This window comes from Triturus cristatus, chromosome 7 (genome assembly GCF_964204655.1).
Source record: "Triturus cristatus chromosome 7, aTriCri1.1, whole genome shotgun sequence".
Taxonomy (NCBI): Eukaryota; Metazoa; Chordata; class Amphibia; order Caudata; family Salamandridae; genus Triturus; species Triturus cristatus.
This window is the reverse complement of record NC_140590.1, coordinates 9,199,799-9,221,040: the sequence shown is the minus strand read 5'-3', so window position 1 is coordinate 9,221,040 and position 21,242 is coordinate 9,199,799. Positions and strand designations below refer to the sequence as shown.

Below are 21,242 nucleotides of genomic sequence, written 5' to 3'. Positions count from 1 at the left end.
GGCAGGCGGGATTCCGACCACAACATAGTACGGAACTGGTGATGGCCACGGTCACCGACGAGTTAAGAGTAAGAGCCGACAATAAACAACCTTGCGCTCTGATTCTCTTAGATCTCTCGGCAGCTTTCGATACGGTCAGCCATTCCATCTTGCTGAGCCGTATCGCGAAGTTGGGGATTGCTGGCCAGGCATACAAGTGGCTGGAGTCCTTCCTGTCGGGTCGTACTCAGAGGGTTCAGATTGGGGATCAGCTATCAGGGAGTAGTGATGTGACCTGGGGGGTCCCTCAAGGATCCGCACTCTCCCCCCTACTGTTCAATATCTATCTGCAGCCCCTGATTGAGCAACTCACATGTAAGAACTGTGAGGTCTTTAACTACGCAGACGACACACAGTTACTGGTCCGGCTGGGTGACACATCAGAGGCCCAGGAAGCAGTCAGAGATCTTCTGAGATTCACGGTCAATTGGATGACTAATAACTTCCTTAAAGTCAATGCAGACAAAACGGAGGTTCTGGTGGTGACCAACATGGCCAATCCCTGGGATGATCTGTATTGGCCTCCAGAACTCGGCAAAACGCCAAGCCAGGGGACGGTAGTGAAGAGTCTTGGCCTAAAGATCGATGCGGCTCTCTCTATGGCCCCCCAGGTGTCGGCAGTGGTAGGCTCCTGCACGGCGGTGATGCGGCAGCTGCGTAAACTTACTGCCATTCTCTCTGCCTCCACGCTACAGACTGTTGTCGCTGCTACTGTCATCTCGAGGCTAGATTACGGCAACATTCTGTATCTGGGCCTGTCACAGAAGCTGATGAGGAAATTGCAATTCGTGCAAAACGACGCTGCCAGACTGGTTTTTTCTCTCCCCAGAAGTGCACATGCATCCACTCTCCTTCGCAAATTGCATTGGCTTCCTGTGAAGCTTAGGGTCCATTTCAAGGGCCTCTGTATTGCTCATAAAGCACTATTTGGTAATGCCCCGGAATATATTAAACAGCGATTAAGGAAGTATGTTCCCGGTAGGTCACTGCGCTCTGGCTCTGTCCCAAATTTGGCTCAACCTAGATTCAATCTAAAAACCAAAGGAGGTAGGGCCTTCTCAGTACTCATTCCTCAACTCTGGAATGCCCTTCCGCCGAGTCTGAAGGAAGAATTCAACCTTCTTTCCTTCAGAAAAAAACTGAAGACATTCTTGTTTGGCACGGTAACATCTTCGGCCTAATTGGGTATTAGCGGATGGTCGGGAGGGGCATGATGTTTGTGGGGCGCCTGTTTAGCGCTTAGAGACCAGTGGTGATAAGCGCTCTATAAGAGCCATATAACATAACATGTGCCCTACTACCACCAAGGTGACTGGCAGCTCAGGCCATGAGCCCCTTCCCACCCCATGTGGCTGCTGGCAGTGCTGGCCATGTGCCCTCTTACCCCATGTGTGTAACACCACGTGTGGCTACAAGCAGGGCTCTCTTTATACTCTTCTTTGGACCATAAGTGGCTACTACAGGGCTTCATGTGCATCCTCTAAGCACTGTGTCTGATTGCGAGGCGGACGATGGCATTGGCGCATGCGTTCATGTATTCATTTTACCTCACCTGGTTGTTAGTGGTTAGGCTTCTCCGCACCTGGACTCACCTGGCTCTGGAAGAACCTGACCTGATTATTCTGCCAGATGGATTGCATGAGATGTTGGCTGCGGCAGCAACCAAGTCCCTTGATGCCTTTTTCTAACAGGAAAAAGCATCCAACGCTTCCTCTTTCCCCGACTCTAACCACCCCTCCCCTCAACCGCCACCACATCCATCGGCCACTGCATGAATCCACCACCTGCTCAGAGCAGGTGGTCAATGTATGCGTAAAACAGCATGGAATAAGGAATTCCATGTAGTTTTATAGCTAGAAAAAGCTAGAAAATACAGTAATTCCCCATTCAATGGAGGTTTCCTTATAACTGCACAACAATGCAAGTATATTATGTGATTTTACCACATGGAAACACTAAAATTTCATGCAGTTTTATTGTGGAACTTGTGATTATGGCCCGTGTGTATGTTTGCAGGTCCGTTTCTACCCTCTATTACATAGCCTGCCATAGCAGGCTATACTGCACATTAAAGGCCTACTCCAGCGTTAAAGTCGAAAGCGAGGGCCTTTAACAAGTGAGGGGCCTCTAAATGCCAGAATAGCCCGATACGGCTGGCTCAAAGGTCATTAGAATATTCCATCCCTAGAGGGAAGAATTTCCTAGTTATGAAAACAAGGGCATCAGAGCTCCAGGGAGTTGGGATCCCTTTGGGCTCCGTGAGGCCTTTATTCACAGCTGTTGTTGTGAACAAACATTGGAGTGCTGGAGCTTGTGGCTTTCCCGGCCATTAGAAGTCCGGAGCACTCCATTGCCTTCAATGTTCTAATACACTTTGTACACACTCACCGTTCTGAGACATGCTGTCCCAGTTCAGTGAATCAAGACGCTCCGTCTGTGGTGTCTTCCACATGGTGGACGCCCCCTGTGGAACCTGGCCGGCAGCATCATAATCTCACGGTTGATCCTGGCCGGCAGCATCATGAGCTCACGGCTGAGCCTGGCCGGCAGCATCATAAGCTCACAGCTGAATGTGGCCGGCAGCATTGTAAGCTCACAGCTGAACCTGGCCGGCAGCATCATAAGCTCACAGCTGAATCTGGCCAGCAGCATCATAAGCTCACAGCTGAACCTGGCCAGCAGCATCATAAGCTCACAGCTGAACCTGGCCGGCAGCATCATAAGCTCACAGCTGAATCTGGCCGGCAGCATCATAAGCTCACAGCTGAACCTGGCCAGCAGCATCATAAGCTCACAGCTGAACCTGGTCGGCAGCATCATAAGCTCATGGCTGAGCCTGGTCGGCAGCATCATAAGCTCACAGCTGAATGTGGCCGGCAGCATCATAAGCTCACAGCTGAACCTGGCCGGCAGCATCATAAGCTCACAGCTGAACCTGGTCGGCAGCATCATAAGCTCATGGCTGAGCCTGGCTGGCAGCATCATAAGCTCATAGCTGTACCTGGCCGGCAGCATCATAAGCTCACAGCTGAACCTGGCCGGCAGCATCATAAGCTCACAGCTGAATCTGGCCGGCAGCATCATAAGCTCACGGCTGAACCTGGCCAGCAGCATCATAAGCTCACAGCTGAACCTGGCCGGCAGCATCATAAGCTCACAGCTGAACCTGGCCGGCAGCATTGTAAGCTCGCAGCTGAATCTGGCCGGCAGCATTGTAAGCTCGCAGCTGAACGTGGCCAGCACCGTCATTAGCTCACGACTGACCCTCTCTCCCCCCACAGGTGTGTCTGTCGCTGACAGCCAAGAGGATGGCTAAGAAGAACTGCCTGGTGAAGAACTTGGAGGCGGTGGAGACGCTGGGCTCCACCTCCGTCATCTGCTCCGACAAGACCGGGACCCTGACCCAGAACAGGATGACGGTGGCGCACATGTGGTTCGACAACCTGATCCATGTGGCCGACACATCAGAAGACCAGGATGGTAAGAGGAGTCGTGAGGATGACTGCTTGGGTTTCCCATGAGAGGAGTCTATGGAGAGGGGACCTGGGTTTAGGGGAGATGTGTACCTCATACTGCCTGAATGTGTACCCCAAGAGGAATCTCTATTCTTGTACACAAGTGTCCAGAAGTAGAGTCCAGCTGCAAGGGGCCAGAATGGCACAGGAGCCTTGGGACTGACTTCTTGGGCGCACCATGAAGGGTGCCTATGGGGAAGGGGTCCAGGGGTAAATGGCGGGCTTGGACCTCACTTTGCCTGAATGTGGAGAGATGGTCACTCTGAATGTGATGCAAGAGTCTTGGGGACCCCCTATGACCCATGGAGGTGCAGCATGGACTCCATCTGACGTCATCTGTCCATTTTAAGTGGGGAGAGGAATCAATGTGGGGGTGCCACTGTCTTCATGTGCACTTGGCAGAAATGAACTAGTGCCTAGTGCTAGGAGGTGCCCGCCGGCTCTGCAAGCCGCCCCTGTGTCTTGGGGTCTGATTGTCAGCAGAAGGCACCAGCCCTGGAGAAGGAGCAGTATCTGAGGAGTAGGCACAGGCCACCTTCACTAAGAGCTGTCTAGCAGGGGAAACAACCTTTACTACGCAACTTTTGCAACGCGGTACTTTACAATGCGGTCGTTACAACAACAGCGTTGTTATCACACGTGTCATTACAACGCAAGGTGTTTGAACGACTTGCTCTAGGGGGCGTGCAACACCAGGGAAATTGTTGGAATTTAAATCCAACACCTTCCCTGCTGTTCCGCAAATTGGAGTAGCAATAGTAATTATTACTATTCCTAAGTCCAGCGCGCCCCCTAGAGCAAGTCGTTGAAACGACTTGCGTTGTAATGACAAGCGTGGTAACAACAGGGTCGTTGTAACGACTGCGTTGTAAAGTACCCCGTTGTAAAAGCATGCCATGTAACATGCTATATTCGTCTAGCAGCAGTATGAGCGGTATGTGAGCAGTAGGCACTGTCTGCCAGTGGTTGGAGCGGTATCTGAGCAGTAGGCACTGTCTGCCAACAGTAGGAGCTGTGTCTGAGCAGTGGGCACTGCCTGCCAGCAGTAGGAGTGGTGTCTGAGCAGTAGGCACTGCCTGCCTGCAGTAGGAGCAGTATCTGACCAGTCAGCATTGTCTGCCAGCAGTAGGAGCAGTATGTGAGCAGTAGGCACTGTCTGCCAGTGGTTGGAGCGGTATCTGAGCAGTAGGCACTGTCTGCCAACAGTAGGAGCTGTGTCTGAGCAGTGGGCACTGCCTGCCAGCAGTAGGAGTGGTGTCTGAGCAGTAGGCACTGCCTGCCTGCAGTAGGAGCAGTATCTGACCAGTCAGCATTGTCTGCCAGCAGTAGGAGCAGTATGTGAGCAGTAGGCACTGCCTGCCAGCAGTAGGAGCGGTATCTGAACAGTAGACACTGCCTGCCAGCAGTAGGAGCGGTATCTGAACAGTAGGCACTGCCTGCCAGCAGTAGGAGCAGTATCTGAGCAGTAGACACTGTCTGCCAGCAGTAGGAGCGGTATCTGAACAGTAGACACTGCCTGCCAGAAGTAGGGGGTGCATCTGAGCAGTAGGCACTGCCTGCCAGCAGTAGGAGCGGTATCTGAGCAGTAGGCACTGCCTGCCAGCAGTAGGAGCGGCATCTGAGCATTAGGCACTGTTTGCTAGCAGTAGGACTGGTATGTGTTCAGTAGTCACTGTCTGCCAGCAGTAGGAGCTGTGTCTGAGCAGTAAGCACTGTCTGCCAGTGCTTGGAGCGGTGTCTGAGCAGTAGGCACTGTCTGCCAGCAGTAGGAGCTGTGTCTGAGCAGTAGGCACTGTCTGCCAGCAGTAGGACTGGTATGTGTTCAGTAGTCACTGTCTGCCAGCAGTAGGAGCTGTGTCTGAGCAGTAGGCACTGTCTGCCAGTGGTTGGAGCTGTGTCTGAGCATTAGTCACTGTCCGCCAGTAGCAGGAGCGGCATTTGAGCAGTAGGCACTGTCCGTCATCAGATTGAAATAAGAAATATTTCTGCATCGCTAGTTGAACACACAAGGTATATCTTTGTCTTGTCTGTGGCTGCCAGTCCTGGCCTCTTCTCACATGTCTTCCCTCCCCCCCCTCCCCCCCTCCCCCAGGTGAAGGCTTTAACCGCAGCTCCCCCACCTGGGGCGCCCTCTCCAGGATCGCCGCCCTGTGCAACCGAGCTGAGTTCACCGGCGGCCAAGAGGAGCTGTCAATCAACAAGGTATGTCTCAAGGGAGCGGGCCGAGAGGTTATCGGTGCTCCCCCCCCCCCCGACCCCCCCCAGGGATTATTCCTTGGAGCCCCTTTTCACAAGCGAAGGGAGCAGCTGCCTTGGGGTGGTTCTTATGTGGAGTATTCCTCTCTGACAGGTCACTTGTGGGTTACTACTGGCAGCTTGTTTCCCTTCTTGGGCAGGACTCCGGATATGACGTGTCTTGCTCCCACCTGGCACTCACCTTGACCCTCGACACTCACCCTGGCCACTCGCCCTCTCCCTGTTCACTCATCCTGACCTTGGTTACTTTCCCTGACCCTGGTAACTCCCTCTAACCCTGGTCACTCACCCAGACCCTGACCATTCACCCCGATCCTGGTCACTCACCCCGACCCTGACCACTCACCCTGACCCTGGTCACTCACCCTGACCCTGGTCACCCACCCTGACCCTGACCATTCACCCGACCCTGACCTCTCACCCTGGTCGCTCACCCTGACCCTGACCACTCACCCCGACCCTGGTCACTCACCCCGACCCTGACCACTCACCCTGACCATGGTCACCCACCCTGACCATTCACCCTGACCCTGACCTCTCACCCTGACCCTGGTCACTCACCCTGACCCTGACCACTCACCCCGACCCTGGTCACTCACCCCGACCCTGACCACTCACCCTGACCCTGGTCACTCTCCATGACCCTGGTCACTAACCCAAACATCACTCTCCCTGACCCTGGTCACTCACCCCGACCCAGGTCACTCACCCTGACCCTGGTCACTCACCTCCACCCTGACCACTCACCCCAACCCTGGTCACTCACCCCGACCCAGGTCCCTCACCCTGACCCTGGTCACTCACCCCGACCCGGACCACTCACCCTGACCCTGGTCACTCTCCCTTGCCCTGGTCACTCCCCCTGACCCTGGTCACTCACCCCGACCTCACTCACCCCGACCCTGGTCACTCACACCGACCTAGGTCACTCACTCTGAGCCTGGTCCCTCCCCCCAACACTGGTCCCTCCACCCAACCCTGGTCCCTCCCCCCGACCCTGATCGCTCATCCTCACCTATCCACTCCTTTTCTTGCAGAGGGTGGTGGTCGGGGATGCATCAGAGACCGCCCTGCTCAAGTTCACAGAGCTGAACCTCGGGGGAGTGATGGAGCTGAGAGCCCGTAACCAGAAGATGGCCGAGATCCCCTTCAACTCCACCAACAAGTTCCAGGTGAGGGCCTGGCACGCTGGGCTTGGCTCCTGTGCCAGAGCATGACTGGGGGCCCTTGGGTGGGGGCCGGGATTAAAGCGGACCGGTGAGGGGTCCCTGGTTGGCGGAGAGGAAGGAATGTCTCCCCAGAATGATTTGTGTCACTGAAAAGGGCCGATGGGGACAAGAATGTCGGCAGCACTGTCAACAGCCAGCAGAGGGCGCTAGACACCAAGGAACGAGGCAGGACACCAAGGAAAGGGACGGGTCACCAAGGAAAATAGGCGGGACACCAAGGAAAAGGGGCTGGACACCAAGGAAGGGGCGGGTCACTCCCTGAGACCAGTGGAAGAGGTTTAACTTGAAGGAAGTTAAAAGGAAGTCGGCACGCAGGTAGGTTTACCAAGTCACTTTATTCACTTCCAGTCTCGCCAGTTCTCCGGCAGCAACTGCCGAAACCCCGGCATTCCGTGTTCCATGCAGGAAATGTAGAGAAAAGACTGCACGAGCATAACACGCAACCACACCAGGTCCCAACACCCCCCCCCCCCTTCCTTCACTTGGCAAACAACAGAATACAAAACATATCTAACAAGAGAAGCAAACGCAAAACAAAAAAACCCCAACATAAATGGTAAAGATGAGTAGGGTTGACAAAAGTGTTCTGCATAGTTCAATACCTGACATAGTCCTGAAATTTGGTGGGAGCAGCCCTTGCTCTAGAAGAGGTTTCTTGGTAAACAACCTCCATGTCGGAAACATGTACCCCCGGACTTCCCCCCACAGGAAGCACACCAGTGCAAGGGGTATGGACCCCAAATTTCCCTCTTACATACTCAGCATTCGACTTCGGCACCACAGAGACAGCACATTTGTTCCAGATCTTACCATTCTCCAAAACTACCACATGGTCTCTCACCTCCCTCACCTTAACCGGGGCAGAAAACCGAGAGAATCCTTTACGAACATGGCCAGGCTTCTTCACCCTCACCCAGTCACCGGCACGTACCGGGGATACTCTGACACATACCGACGCATACTTGGATTGGGCAGCAGCCCTTACATCAGCTTCTCTGATCAACCTCTTTTCTTGACATCCAGTCTTTATTAAGCTTAGAACCTACTACTCTATCCCTTAGCAAGGTGAAAGGAGACATGCCAGTACTCGAGCGAGGAGTGCTTCTCATTGCCAACAACATCGAAGAGATGGCCCCCTTCCAGTGCAATCCATTGATCAAAGCCAACTGTAGCTGATCCTTAACGACACGGTTGAAGCGCTCAACTAGACCATTGCTGCGGGGATGATAAAGGGAGGTGAGGATACGCATGTTCCTTTAGAAACACCTGCATCTCTACAGACACTAACTGACTCCCGTTGTCAGTCACTAGCACTTCCGGAAACCCCTCCAGAAGAAAGACATCCATGAAAAAATTGATGATGGTTCCAGAATTGACCCAATCCACAAACCTCACCTCAGGCCATTTAGACATATAATCAATCAACACCAAGGCATATTTTGGAGAACTACCCATCACACCAAAAGGACCAGCCACATCAAAAGCCAACTTGTTCCGTGGTGAGTTCTTTACAGCAATTGGATTGATTGGAGGAGGATAGGTTATTTGGGTTTTGTCACTCAAAACACACGCTCCACAAACACAATGCTCAATGGACTGATCTACACCCGGCCACCAGAAGTCCTCTCTAACTCTTCGCTTCATGGCACGAATGCCCAGGTGACCATTGTGAGCTTGAGCCAAAACATTCTTGTGCATGCACTCAGGCATAACCAACAACCCACCCCTCCACAGAATTCCATCCACAAGAGACAATTTGTCGCATACTCTCTTAAAATGAATAAGTTCAGGAGCCAAATTCATATTGTTAGGTCAACCGTGAACCACCAAGTCCCACACACCATTTCCAGATCCTCAACCACAGTGCCAGCGGCAACCTCAGTGAGGGGTAACCTGGACAGACAATCGGCCACATGATTCTTAACACCAGCTACATACTCCAGATGATAGTTAAACTTATTCAGTCTGTACTGCCATTTGGCTATGTGTGGAGTGGCCCTCCCCCTCTCCCTTTTGTGGTAAAGAGATCCACCAATGGTTTATGGTCGGTTCTCAGAAGAAATTTGTTCCCCCACATAAAGTTCCGGAAATGTTGTACACCCCACCACAAAGCCATGGCCTCCTTTTTGATCGTGGAGTAAGTGCTCTCTGCCCCCGAAGTGCTCTAGAGGCAAAAGCGATGGTCTCCTTATTGTCACATCTCTTCCCCATAAGGACTACCCCTAAGCCCACATTGCTGGCATCCGTAGTAACAATACAACGATCATTGATGTTGAACAACTTTAGAGAGCGTGCCTGAACGATTGCCTCCTTCAAGAGCTCGAAGTCAAGACTACACTCAACAGACCACACATGCTTTGCATTCTTTTTAAGGAGCTCACACGAACGTGCCGTCATGTCTGAGAAGTTGGCTACAAATTTGACATAGTATTCAACCAGCCCTAAAAAGGATTGAAGCTGGTCCTCATTCTGTGGTTCAGGTGGTTTCTGGATGGCATCTAAAAGCTTTACCTTGGGTTCAACCCCCCTTCCAGAAATGTGGTACCCCAGATAGTCTACACCTTCTTGAAAAAATTTGCACTTGTCTTTCCTCAGCGTTACCCCACTCGATCTGACAATGTCCAACACTTGCTTGACTCTGGTATCATGTTCTAACTCAGTTTTCCCATAAATAAGAATGTCGTCTTGGAAGAACACGACTCCTGCAGTGCTCTTAAATAGATTCCCCATGAGGCGCTGGAACATTGCAGAAGCCGATGCCAATCCAAACGGCATGCGTATATAATGAAACGCACCTTCAGGTGTCACAAAAGACGTGAGGTGTCTTGAGTCCTTGCACAATTCCACCTGGTGGTAAGCGGAGGAGATGTCGAGTGAGGAGAAGTACTTGGCACCCTCCAAGGTTGCCAGCATCTCGCTGATGTTAGGCAGAGCTTGGCGGTCCGCCCATATGCAAGCTTTTAGGTCACGCAAGTCGACACACATTCTGAGAGAGTTCAAAGCAAAGAGGGATGGTCCAGAGGTCCTGGATCTGGATATTAATTCCTATTGTAGTAGAGAAACTGTGCTCCAGGCTCTGGACCTTTCCAGCCTCAAATTTTTAAATGGAGGTAGGGGTATACGCATGTGCTTCTCTTTCCCTCGTCAGGTTCAATCAAAAGGACAATTCCAATTTTATGATGGGGTACATCGCTGGATCGACACTAAACGGGATTACCTCGGGACCCTTTCGCCTGTACAGATAGGATATGCACTTAAATACCTGTTGATGTTGATATTAGTCCTCTGAAGCAAATATGAATGCATATATGAATCCTCTGACCGAATGACTGCTGAAAACAATAATTATCCTTGAAAGCCCTGGCTAAAAATCGCCATGAAGGGCGAAACACGTGTCGGCTGTTCCATTTTTCCAAAAAAGTGAATTTTCCTGCACAAATGAAATGACAACGTGGCTGATGCCAATAAAAAACATTCTCTTCCACTTAAAAGGGTTGATGATCATTGTCTTGTGTCATAAAATTAAAATTGCCCTTTTGATTGAACCTGACTAGGAGGGAAAGAGAAACGCATGCTTAAGCCCCTACCGTCACACATTCTGAGAGACTTGTCCGCCTTGCGTGCCAAAACGATGGGAGCCAACCATTCGGACCCCTCAATGGACTCAATCACACCCATGGTGCACAACCGCTCAAGTTTCAGCTTGAGTTCACTACGTAAGCTTAACGGTACCTTGCGCACCTTGTGCGCAACGGCCTTGGCGTCATCCTTAAGGACAATGCGGTGTTGGAAACCCTTCAGTTTTCCCAGCTTACCATTAAATATTTCAGGATACTTTTGGAACCAAGCATCATCAGATAACCGCGCAACGGTGACTGCATGCACAGGGGTGGCAGGGAAAGAATGACAATAGAACTGTCTGGCTTCCTGTTTCGACAAAACCATATCTGGGTGATTGGGATCCAGAATGATCCCAAGCTCGTTCTGCTCCTCCCACCCCAATAAATTTGCACCATCTTTCACAATGTATACTGTTTCTCGAGCACAATCCCCTTTGAACTGTAAGTCGCTCTCGAACTTGCTAAGAACCTCCACCTTTTTCCCACCATAGGCAAAGATCTTTATCCTGGACTGGTCTACTGGAATTTCGCTCAATCTTTAAAGTCCTTGGTATTGATGAGGTTAAAAGGAGTACCAGAATCAGCAACAAATCTGATGTTCATGCAGTTCAAACTTATTGCACACACAGGGGATTTCCTTGTATGTGAATCAACAATGGAGGTTATTTCTGCAACACCATTCAAGAATGCGCGAGCATAACACCCAACCACACCAGGTCCCAACAGAGGTCATTCGGGGTCAGCCACCTCGACACCAGATGTGGGTCCAGTGCTCACTGTGCCACTTGATCCAAGATGCACCCCAACCAAGAGGCATCACTAGAGCGAACCCCCAGTCTGGGGCTGCCTGTGCTCCGACTCAGAATGGACCTGGAATGGTAATTCAGCTGGAGTGTTTCTATTGGTGGAGGACAGAGGCTGATTTGCATATGGCCGAGTCTAATATGAGGTGGCACTGTGGTAAAAAAAAAATGGACTGCGACGTGCCCGAGTAATTACCAGCGGCTGAGATGAATTCAAGCATCCACCCATCACTTCTTCACTCTCAGTGCGACTGGTGTGCCCAGACGTGGGTCCGGTGCTTACTGGGCTGCTGGAACCAATCTTTACCGGACTTAAGATCCCTAACAAGGAGCCCAGCCGTGGGTCCCTTCTGCTCTGGGCAGAGAGGCCTGGCGTGGCAATATGGGAGGAGCAGGAGCCAGGCTGCTTTTCAGATGGCTGGGACAAGTCTGAGGAGGCAGGGTAGACAAAAAATGACTGGGTGAACAGGGTGATTTACTATCATTTCAGCACCAAGGGAGGTGACATTTTACTTTTACGACAGGGGCAAGTAATGAACACTGACAGTGCTATGAAGTCACAGAATGATTAAATGTGTGCGATGCACATGGAACAAGACAACACAACATGCAGAGAAGTTGCATGGCGCTATGGTAACATTGTTTAACCTTTTTCCATAGCTCTCCATCCACCGCCTGGAAGACCCCAACGAGAAGCGCTATCTGATGGTGATGAAGGGGGCCCCAGAGCGTATTTTGGACCGCTGCACTACAATCATGATAGGGGGTCAGGAATGGCCCCTGGACGAAGAGATGCGGGAATCCTTCCAAACAGCCTATATGGATCTGGGGGGCCTAGGAGAGCGTGTACTTGGTGAGTCAGGTTTTGTGGCTGATGAGATGGTAAAGCAGCAGGGAGTGTGGAGTGAGATGGAAGCAGCTGTGAGTGTGGTGTGGGAGGGAAGCAGCAGGGAGCGTGGTGTGGGAGGGAAGCAGCAGGGAGCGTGGTGTGGAATGGAAGCAGCAGGGAGTGTGGTGTGGGATGGAAGCAGCTGTGAGTGTGGAGTGAGATGGTAAAGCAGCAGGGAGCGTGGCGTGGGATGGAAGCAGCAGGGAGTGTGGGGGGAGATGGTAAAGCAGCAGGGAGTGTGGTGTGGGATGGTAAAGCAGCAGGGAGTGTGGTGTGGGATGGGAGCAGCAGGGAGTGTGGTGTGGGATGGGAGAGTGTCCTACTGGGGCTGATTCTGTGTTTTACGCTGACTGGCTGGTAGGGCGCATGGAGGGTAAAAACGGGACCCTCCAACACTGACGGGTGACCAGTTCACACTCGTGATCCACCCTTGAATGGACCACCTCTCCAGTGGGGTTAGATGGTTGAAAGGGAGAAAGTGCATGTTCAGAAAACTCTTTCTGGCCTTTCTCATTTTACTCCCATCTTCTCAACCCTCTTGTCTTCCTATCTCTTCACCATCTGTTCTTGAGTCTTCCTCCACCTCTGTCCTTTGATCATCTCCAACTGAGATCTTTCTTCTTCTCCCCATCGCATGCCCTCTCTTTCTTTTCCTTGCCTCCTTCATAGTGCCCCATGGACACCCATCTTCTCTGATCCCATTTTCTCAGAATCTTCTCTCCCCTATCTTCTGCCTGACTGTGGTGTCTTCTTCTAGGTTTCTGCCACTACTTCCTGCCGGAGTCGGATTTCCCTCTCGGATACCCTTTTGACACAGATAACATGAACTTCCCCATCGACGGTCTGTGCTTCGTGGGTCTCATTTCCATGATCGACCCTCCTCGGTCAAGTGTCCCCGATGCCGTGCTCAAGTGCCGCTCCTCTGGGATCAAGGTAATAGTCGTGGTCGCCTCTCAAGACCTCGACTCAACAATGAAAAAGATAGAAACAATTGATATTCAACAAAAGCAAAACTTCTGTCTCTGTAGGTCATCATGGTGACCGGTGATCACCCAATCACTGCGAAGGCCATCGCTAAGTGTGTGGGCATCATCTCAGCCGCTAATGAGACGGTGGAAGACATTTCTCAGCGGCTTAATATTCCAGTGGAACAAGTCAATCCCAGGTAAAATAGAGTAACAGCTACTGTACCATAGCTACCTCTTAATTTGAGCCAGTGGTTTCTGGTGCTCGGCACCAGCCCGTAATTGTCAACACCCGCACTAATGACAGTCTGCCACATGGTGGCACTGTTTGTCTAATTTAGAGATGGGCACAACAACAGTTGTTTATTAATTCAATATACATTAAAAATGACTTATACCTGCCGGCCGAACCATTCTTACAGCTTTGGGGGCCTGGAATATCCTGAATTGCGACACTTGTAGGAGTGTTATGGTCAGGTGTTGTGTTTGTACTGTCATTGGCAGCACTGGCAGGGGCAATGGACTGTGAAAGCTTTAGGGGCCTCTTGACGGGGGCCCTGACACTTATTTTTTTTCATGGATTGAGCACTGACCATGCGTACTCTTCTCTTCGAGGAGAGCCTGAACCCTCTGTGGGACAAATCCTAGCCATCTTGACTGCTAAACTGGCCATGGGCTTCAGGAGTGTTGGCGACTCTACAGGGCACGGCACTTCTGAGAGGGGTTTTTGATCCTCACTCAGAAGAGAATGGGACTTCTTGTTCAGGAGTCATTGGGATTCATGGTCTAGAAGGCATGGGGCTCCTTGGCTCCGGAGGCCACCGGGCATCATGATCTGGGGACTATGGTCTTTCAGCCCTACCTAGAGATGTATTCTTCTTGCTTCAGTCTTGTTATCAATAGGTTTGGACATGAGGGGCCCGATTCACAGAACTAACTTAAGACAAAATCCTAAAGTTACTACTTTTGGTATTCACAGAAGTTAGGATTTTGTCCTAAGTTTGACTTAAGACAAACTTAAGACAGACTTAAGACAAATTTAAGACAAACTTAAGACAGACTTAAGACAGACTTAAGACAGACTTAAGACAAACTTAAGACAAACTTAAGACAAAAGTATGTCTTAAGTTTGTCTTAAGTCTGTCTTAAGTCTGTCTTAAGTCTGTCTTAAGTTTGTCCTAAGTTTGTCTTAAGTTTGTCTTAAGACAAACTTAAGACAAAATCCTAACTTCTGTGAATACCAAAAGTAGTAAGTTTAGGATTTTGTCTTAAGTTAGTTCTGTGAATCGGGCCCCTTGTCTTCTTGTGTTCCAGAAGACATGGGGCTTGTTGTTCTAAAGGTCACGTCTTCTTTTGTTCCAGAAGACACCGGGCTTACTGTTCTAAAGGTCATGTCTTCTTGTGTTCCAGAAGACATGGGGCTTCTTCTATGGGTTTCCCCTGAGGGTTCTGATTCTACAGAAAAGTTAGTTTTTGGTTTTTTGATGTCTTGTTCTAGAGGGCAGGATTGCTTCTTATACTGGGAGCATGGCATTTCTTAATCTATGGCCAGTCCCCTTTTTAGACTGCTGTTGTTGGGTGCCAGGTTCTGGGTTCGTGTTTGGTTCATAATGTGAAGGACAGAGTGGTTTTGGTTCAGTAAGGCTGAAAGTTCCTCATGCTCAAACTTGAGAGAGGTCTTCTGGGGAGAACAGGACCTGTAGCTCATGGGTAGTCCTTTGCTGATAGGATGAAGGTCTGGACTTCAGAAGGTTGTACAGGAGGTGGGGCCGGCAGTGGTGGTGCGTTCTGTGGTCCTGTCCTTAACCTTGCATTCCAATCCTGCTCTCACAAGCTCTGGGTTTATTTTACAGGGATGCTAAAACCATTGTTGTCAATGGCACGGAAATCAAGGACATGAGCTCGGATGAGTTGGATGACATTCTGAGACACCACACAGAGATCGTCTTCGCAAGAACGTCCCCACAGCAGAAGCTGCTCATCGTGGAAGGATGCCAGAGGCTGGTGGGTGTCATAAGTTCAGAGGCTCAAAGGTTTCTGTGAGGCTGGAAGTGCGGGTCTAGATACTCTGGGGTCCAGTGGAGGTAGTGGGCTATCGACTGTTGGCACCGGGGGATTAGAAGGCAGTTGTCTTGGAAGCACCGTTGAATTATAGGGCCAGAGAGGGGGGGGGCAGTCACGAGTGCTTGGGTGAAGTGAAGGTTATACTGCCGGAGACTGGAACGCAGGGTCATCAGAGGTAAATGTAGTGTGATTGTAGGGCGTAGCCTGGTGCGTTCAGGGCATGAGCAGAACAATAGTTCTGATGTTTACAGCAAGAATGGAGCCTCAGAGTCTTATGAGACATTGAGATTGTAGGACTAGGCTTGGACGGAGAAGTTTGAGTCAGGCTTCTGGCATTGTGTGCCTGTCAAATCGGAGAAGGGATTTATCCCAAGGAGACAGATATATATATATATACAATTGTGATACAACAATGACTCAGGAAATGAAGAGATTAATCTGTGTAAAGTTGGAAGCCTTGAGAAAGCCCCAGAGTCAATAGCCCCAGGGGGTGAAACACATGTGGGGGTTTTGTGAACATACTGGCATGATTTTGACTGATTTCTAATGGAAAAACACGGGTATTTAATGGGGAAATCCAGGGTCATTACCCCATTGGAGTGAACACCTGCACAAAAAGGAAGGATTTTGTCCGGCAGGTAGAGGGTGTCAGACCCTTTCCCAGTGTACTTACTAAATGCATTGGGACTATTGAATGGGGGCTTGTGGGTGCATTTGGAGTGTTGGCCCATAGACTGGTGGGCACATTAGGAGTGTTGGCCCATAGGCTGGTAGGTGCATTGGACTGTTGGCCGGGGGCTGGTTGGTGCAGTGGACTTTTGAACGGGGGCTGGTGGGTGCATTTGGAGTGTTGGCCCATAGACTGGTGGGTACATTAGGAGTGTTGGTTCATAGGCTGGTAGGTGCATTGGACTGTTGGCCGGGGGCTGGTGGGTGCATTGGACTATTGAACGTGGGCTGGTGGGTGCATTTGGAGTATTGGACCATAGACTGCTGGGTGCATTAGGAGTGTTGGCCCATAGGCTGGTGGGTGCATTGGACTGTTGGCCGAGGGCTGATGGGTGCATTGGGACTGTTGGCAGGGGGCTGGTGGGTACATTGGACTGTTGGCCGAAGGCTTGTGGGTGCATTGGGACTATTGGCGGGGGCTGGTGGGTGCATTAGGAGTGTTGGCCCATAGGCTGGTGGGTGCATTGGGACTGTTGGACCAGGGGCTGGTGGGTGCATTGGGACTGTTGGCCCATAGGCTGGTGGGTGCATTAGGAGTGTTGGCCCATAGGCTGGTGGGTGCATTAGGAGTGTTGGCCCATAGGCTGGTGGGTGCATTGGGACTGTTGGCCCATAGGCTGGTGGGTGCATTGGGAGTGTTGGCCCATAGGCTGGTGGGTGCATTGGGACTGTTGGCCCATAGGCTGGTGGGTGCATTGGGACTGTTGGACATGGGGCTGGTGGGTTCATTGGGACTGTTGGCCCATAGGCTGGTGGGTGCATTAGGAGTGTTGGCCCACAGGCTGGTGGGTGCATTGGACTGTTGTCCGAGGGCTGGTGGGTGCATTGGGAGTGTTGGACTGGGGGCTGGTGGGTGCATTGGGAGTTGTAGCCCAGGGGCTGGTGGGTGCTTTAGGACTGTTGGACCGGGGGCTGGTCGATGCATCAATCCTGTTGCCAGGGGCTGGTGGGTGCATGAGGAGTGTCGGCCGAGGGCTGGTGGGTGCATTGGACTGTTGGCCGAGGGCTGGTGGGTGCATTGGACTGTTGGCCGTAGGCTGGTGGGTGCATTGGGAGTGTTGGACCGGGGGCTGGTGGGTGCATTGGGAGTGTGGACCGGGGGCTGATGGGTGCATTGGGAGTTGTAGCCCAGGGGCTGGTGGGTGCTTTAGGACTGTTGGACCGGGGGCTGGTCGATGCATCAATCCTGTTGCCAGGGGCTGGTGGGTGCATGAGGAGTGTCGGCCGAGGGCTAGTGGGTGCATCGGACTGTTTGCCAAGGGCTGGTGGGTGCATTAGGAGTGTTGGCCGAGGGCTGGTGAGTGCATTGGACAGTTGGCCAAGGGCTGGTGGGTGCATTGGACTGTTGGCCCTAGGCTGGTGGGTGAATTAGGAGTGTCGGCCCATAGGCTGGTGGGTACATTGGACTGTTGGCCGAGGGCTGGTGGGTGCATTGGACTGTTGGCCGAGGGCTGGTGGGTGCATTGGACTGTTGGCCGTAGGCTGGTGGGTGCATTGGGAGTGTTGGACCGGGGGCTGGTGGGTGCATTGGGAGTGTGGACCGGGGGCTGATGGGTGCATTGGGAGTTGTAGCCCAGGGGCTGGTGGGTGCTTTAGGACTGTTGGACCGGGGGCTGGTCGATGCATCAATCCTGTTGCCAGGGGCTGGTGGGTGCATGAGGAGTGTCGGCCGAGGGCTAGTGGGTGCATCGGACTGTTTGCCAAGGGCTGGTGGGTGCATTAGGAGTGTTGGCCGAGGGCTGGTGAGTGCATTGGACAGTTGGCCAAGGGCTGGTGGGTGCATTGGACTGTTGGCCCTAGGCTGGTGGGTGCATTAGGAGTGTCGGCCCATAGGCTGGTGGGTGCATTGGACTGTTGGCCGAGGGCTGGTGGGTGCTTTAGGACTGTTGGACCGGGGGCTGGTCGATGCATCAATCCTGTTGCCAGGGGCTGGTGGGTGCATGAGGAGTGTCGGCCGAGGGCTGGTGGGTGCATTAGGAGTGTTGGCCGTAGGCTGGTGGGTGCATTGCATTTCCATGCGGATGCATGGCTAGCTTTGCAGAGTGGAAGGCAAGCACAGGCGGCTCCAGCAGTGAGACTTTTCTTGATTCTTGCCACAGGGGGCTATTGTTGCTGTCACTGGTGATGGAGTAAACGATTCACCAGCCCTCAAGAAAGCCAATATTGGAGTGGCCATGGGGATCGCTGGTTCGGATGCAGCCAAGCATGCCGCCGACATGATCCTGCTGGACGACAACTTTGCCTCCATCATCACTGGAGTAGAGGAAGGTGAGAGGGTGTTTTGATGAGGGTCAGTTTGCTCGTCTCTGCCGGATCACTGCTTCTGTCTGCACTAGGACTGTTCTGGCCTCATGAAGCCTAAGTTCAAGTCTTGTTTGGGGTAGTCAGCCGCTCTGCCCCTGTGCCCACTTCTTGCATTCTTCACTGCACAGGTGGGTGGTCTGGGGGTGACCAGTTCTTGCCTTCCTCACTGCACAGGTGGGTGGTCTCTGGGTGCTCAGTCCTTGCTTTCTAAACTGCACAGGTGGGTGGTCTGTGGGTGCTCAGCTCCCACATTCCTCATTGCACACATGGGCGGTCTTGGAAGTGTACAGTTCTCACATTCTTTGCTGCACACGTGGGTGGTCTAGAAAATGCCAGTCCTTGCATTCTGCACTGCATAGGTGAGTGGTCTGGGGGTGACCAGTTCTTGCATTTCTCACTGCACAGGTGAGTGGTCTGTGGGTGTTCGGTCCTTGCATACCTCACTGCACAGGTTGGTGGCCTGTGGGTGCTCAGCCTTGTATTTTTCACCTGCACACGTGGGTGGTCTGTGAGTGTTTATTTCTTGCATTACACACTGCACAGGTGAGTGGTCTGTGGGTGCTCAGTCCTTGCATTCCTCACTGCACAGGTGAGTGGTCTGTGGGTGCTCAGTCCTTGCATTCCTCACTGCACAGGTGGGTGGTCTGTGAGTGTTCTTTTCTTGCATAACGCACTGCACAGGTGAGTGGTCTGTGGGTGCTCAGTCCTTGCATTCCTCACTGCACAGGTGGGTGGTCTGTGGGTGCTCAGTCCTTGCATTCCTCACTGCACAGGTGGGTGGTCTGTGGGTGCTCAGTTGTTGCATTCCTCTGTGCACATGTGATCTGTAAAGCTTTGTGTACAGTCTTTGCATAATTCGCTGCACAGGTGGGTGGTCTGTGGGTGGTCAGTCGTTGCATTCCCCAGTTCTTGCATACCAGCTGGGATGTTGTGAGGTCTGTTTTCGTGTATGTCACTGCCCTGTGGCTTCACCAACTTCCCATTTTTTCTTCCTCTTTCCTCTAAGGCCGCTTAATTTTCGACAACCTGAAGAAGTCCATCTCATACACACTGACCAAGAACATTCCAGAGATGGTGCCATTCATGGTGTACATTATCCTGAACTGCCCTCTGCCCCTGGGCACCATCACCATCCTTTTCATCGAGCTGGGCACCGACATTGTAAGCATCTGCGGTGGCTTGATATTCAAACAAGCACTCATTGTTCCAATCATTCAAACATAGACCCATCTATCTATCTATCTATCTATCTATCTATCTATCTATCTATCTATCTATCTATCTATCTATCTATCTATCTATCTATCTATCTATCTATCTATCTATCTATCTATCTATCTATCTATCTATCTATCTATCTATCTATCTATCTATCTATCTATCTATCTATCTATCTATCTATCTATCTATCTATCTATCTATCTATCTATCTATCTATCTATCTATCTATCTATCTATCTGTGTGCCTTCATCCACTGCCGATCTGCCTTCATCCATATATTCATCCATTTGTCCATCTATCCAATCATCCTTACAGCAATGCATTCATTCCCCAGATCCCCTCCATTGCCTTGGCCTATGAGAAGCCAGAGAATGACATCATGACCCGGAAGCCGAGGCACCCCACCAAAGACCACCTGGTGAACCAGCAGCTGCTCTGCTACTCTTACTTCCACATTGGTGAGTGTGTGACCTTCGGCCAACGTGTGACGTCAGGCACTGGTCATGGCCTGCAGGCTCGAGGCAGGGCAGGGCCCTCTCTGTCCTTGCAGCTCCTTTTCCATTTCCACCTCTCATTCTTCCCTCTTCTTTTGTCTGTCTGTCTCCCCCTCTCTTCTCTCTCCCCCCCTCTTTGGTCTCTCTCTCTCTCCCTCTCTTGTGTCCCTCTCTCTTTCTTCCTCCTTTTTCTTACCCTGCCTTCATCTCTTTTGTCTCTCTCCCCCTCTTTTGTCTCTCTCTCTCCCCCTCTTTTGTCTGTCTCTCTCCCCTTCTGTTGTCTCACCCTCCCCTCTTCTCTTTTGTCTCTCTCCCCCTCCTTTGTCTCTCTCCCCCTTCTTTGTCTCACCCTGCCCTCTTCTCTTTTGTCTCTCTCCCCTCTTCTCTTTTGTCTGTCTCTCTCCCCTTCTTTTGTCTCCCTCTCCTATTCATCTTCTCTTTTGTCTTTCTCCCCCTCTTTTGTCCGTCTCTCCCCTCTTTTGTCTCACCCTCCCCTCTTCTCTTTTGTCTTTCTCCCCCTCTTTTCTCTCTCTCTCTTTGTCTCTCTCTCTCTCTCTCCTTTATCTTACCTACCCCTCTTCTCTTTTGTCTCTCCCCCTCTTGTGTGTGCCTCTCTCTCTCCCTTATCTTACCCTCCTCTCATCTCTTTTATCTCTTTCACCCCCTGTTCTCTCTGTGAGTGAGTGAAATTTGCTGCTCGGTGCACTTGGTAGAGTGGCAAAGAGTATACCCTTCAGCCTCTTCATTCCTTAGTCGTGACAAGAAGAAATATTGTTTGCTTTTCTGATTAGTGGATGGCTGAATACTATTTGAAATGTTCGAATTGTGGTGCTGTGTGTTAGGTTTACGCTGGGGTGCATAGCTAATGGCTTGTCAGGTAGGCTAATTTCATCACTCCTGGTTGCATTAAAAAATGAAAGAATGTATCTAGCCTATGATTCCATTTTCCCTCCTCAGCTGCCATGGAATCCTTCGCTGGCTTTGCAAATTATTTCACAATTATGGCCCAACAAGGCTTCCTTCCAATGCGGCTCATTGGTCTGCGCCCGGACTGGGAGAGTAAGACGGTCTTAGAACTGGAGGACAGCTACGGCAGTGAATGGGTAAGACCCC

At 51.5% G+C, this 21,242-nt stretch overlaps 1 protein-coding gene across 1 annotated transcript in view; it reads left to right on the top strand.

Moving 5' to 3' along the window:
• Positions 1–21,242, top strand: part of LOC146808681 (potassium-transporting ATPase alpha chain 2-like) — a 69,757-nt gene that overhangs the window by 32,860 nt on the left and 15,655 nt on the right. Inside the window, exons 9-19 of the mRNA XM_085615480.1 lie at positions 3,321–3,519; positions 5,647–5,756; positions 6,848–6,982; positions 12,123–12,315; positions 13,109–13,284; positions 13,380–13,516; positions 15,170–15,320; positions 18,209–18,377; positions 19,420–19,574; positions 19,970–20,093; positions 21,087–21,232. Coding sequence (XP_085471606.1) covers positions 3,321–3,519; positions 5,647–5,756; positions 6,848–6,982; positions 12,123–12,315; positions 13,109–13,284; positions 13,380–13,516; positions 15,170–15,320; positions 18,209–18,377; positions 19,420–19,574; positions 19,970–20,093; positions 21,087–21,232 — 1,695 coding nt within the window. The remainder of the gene's footprint in view (positions 1–3,320; positions 3,520–5,646; positions 5,757–6,847; positions 6,983–12,122; positions 12,316–13,108; positions 13,285–13,379; positions 13,517–15,169; positions 15,321–18,208; positions 18,378–19,419; positions 19,575–19,969; positions 20,094–21,086; positions 21,233–21,242) is intronic.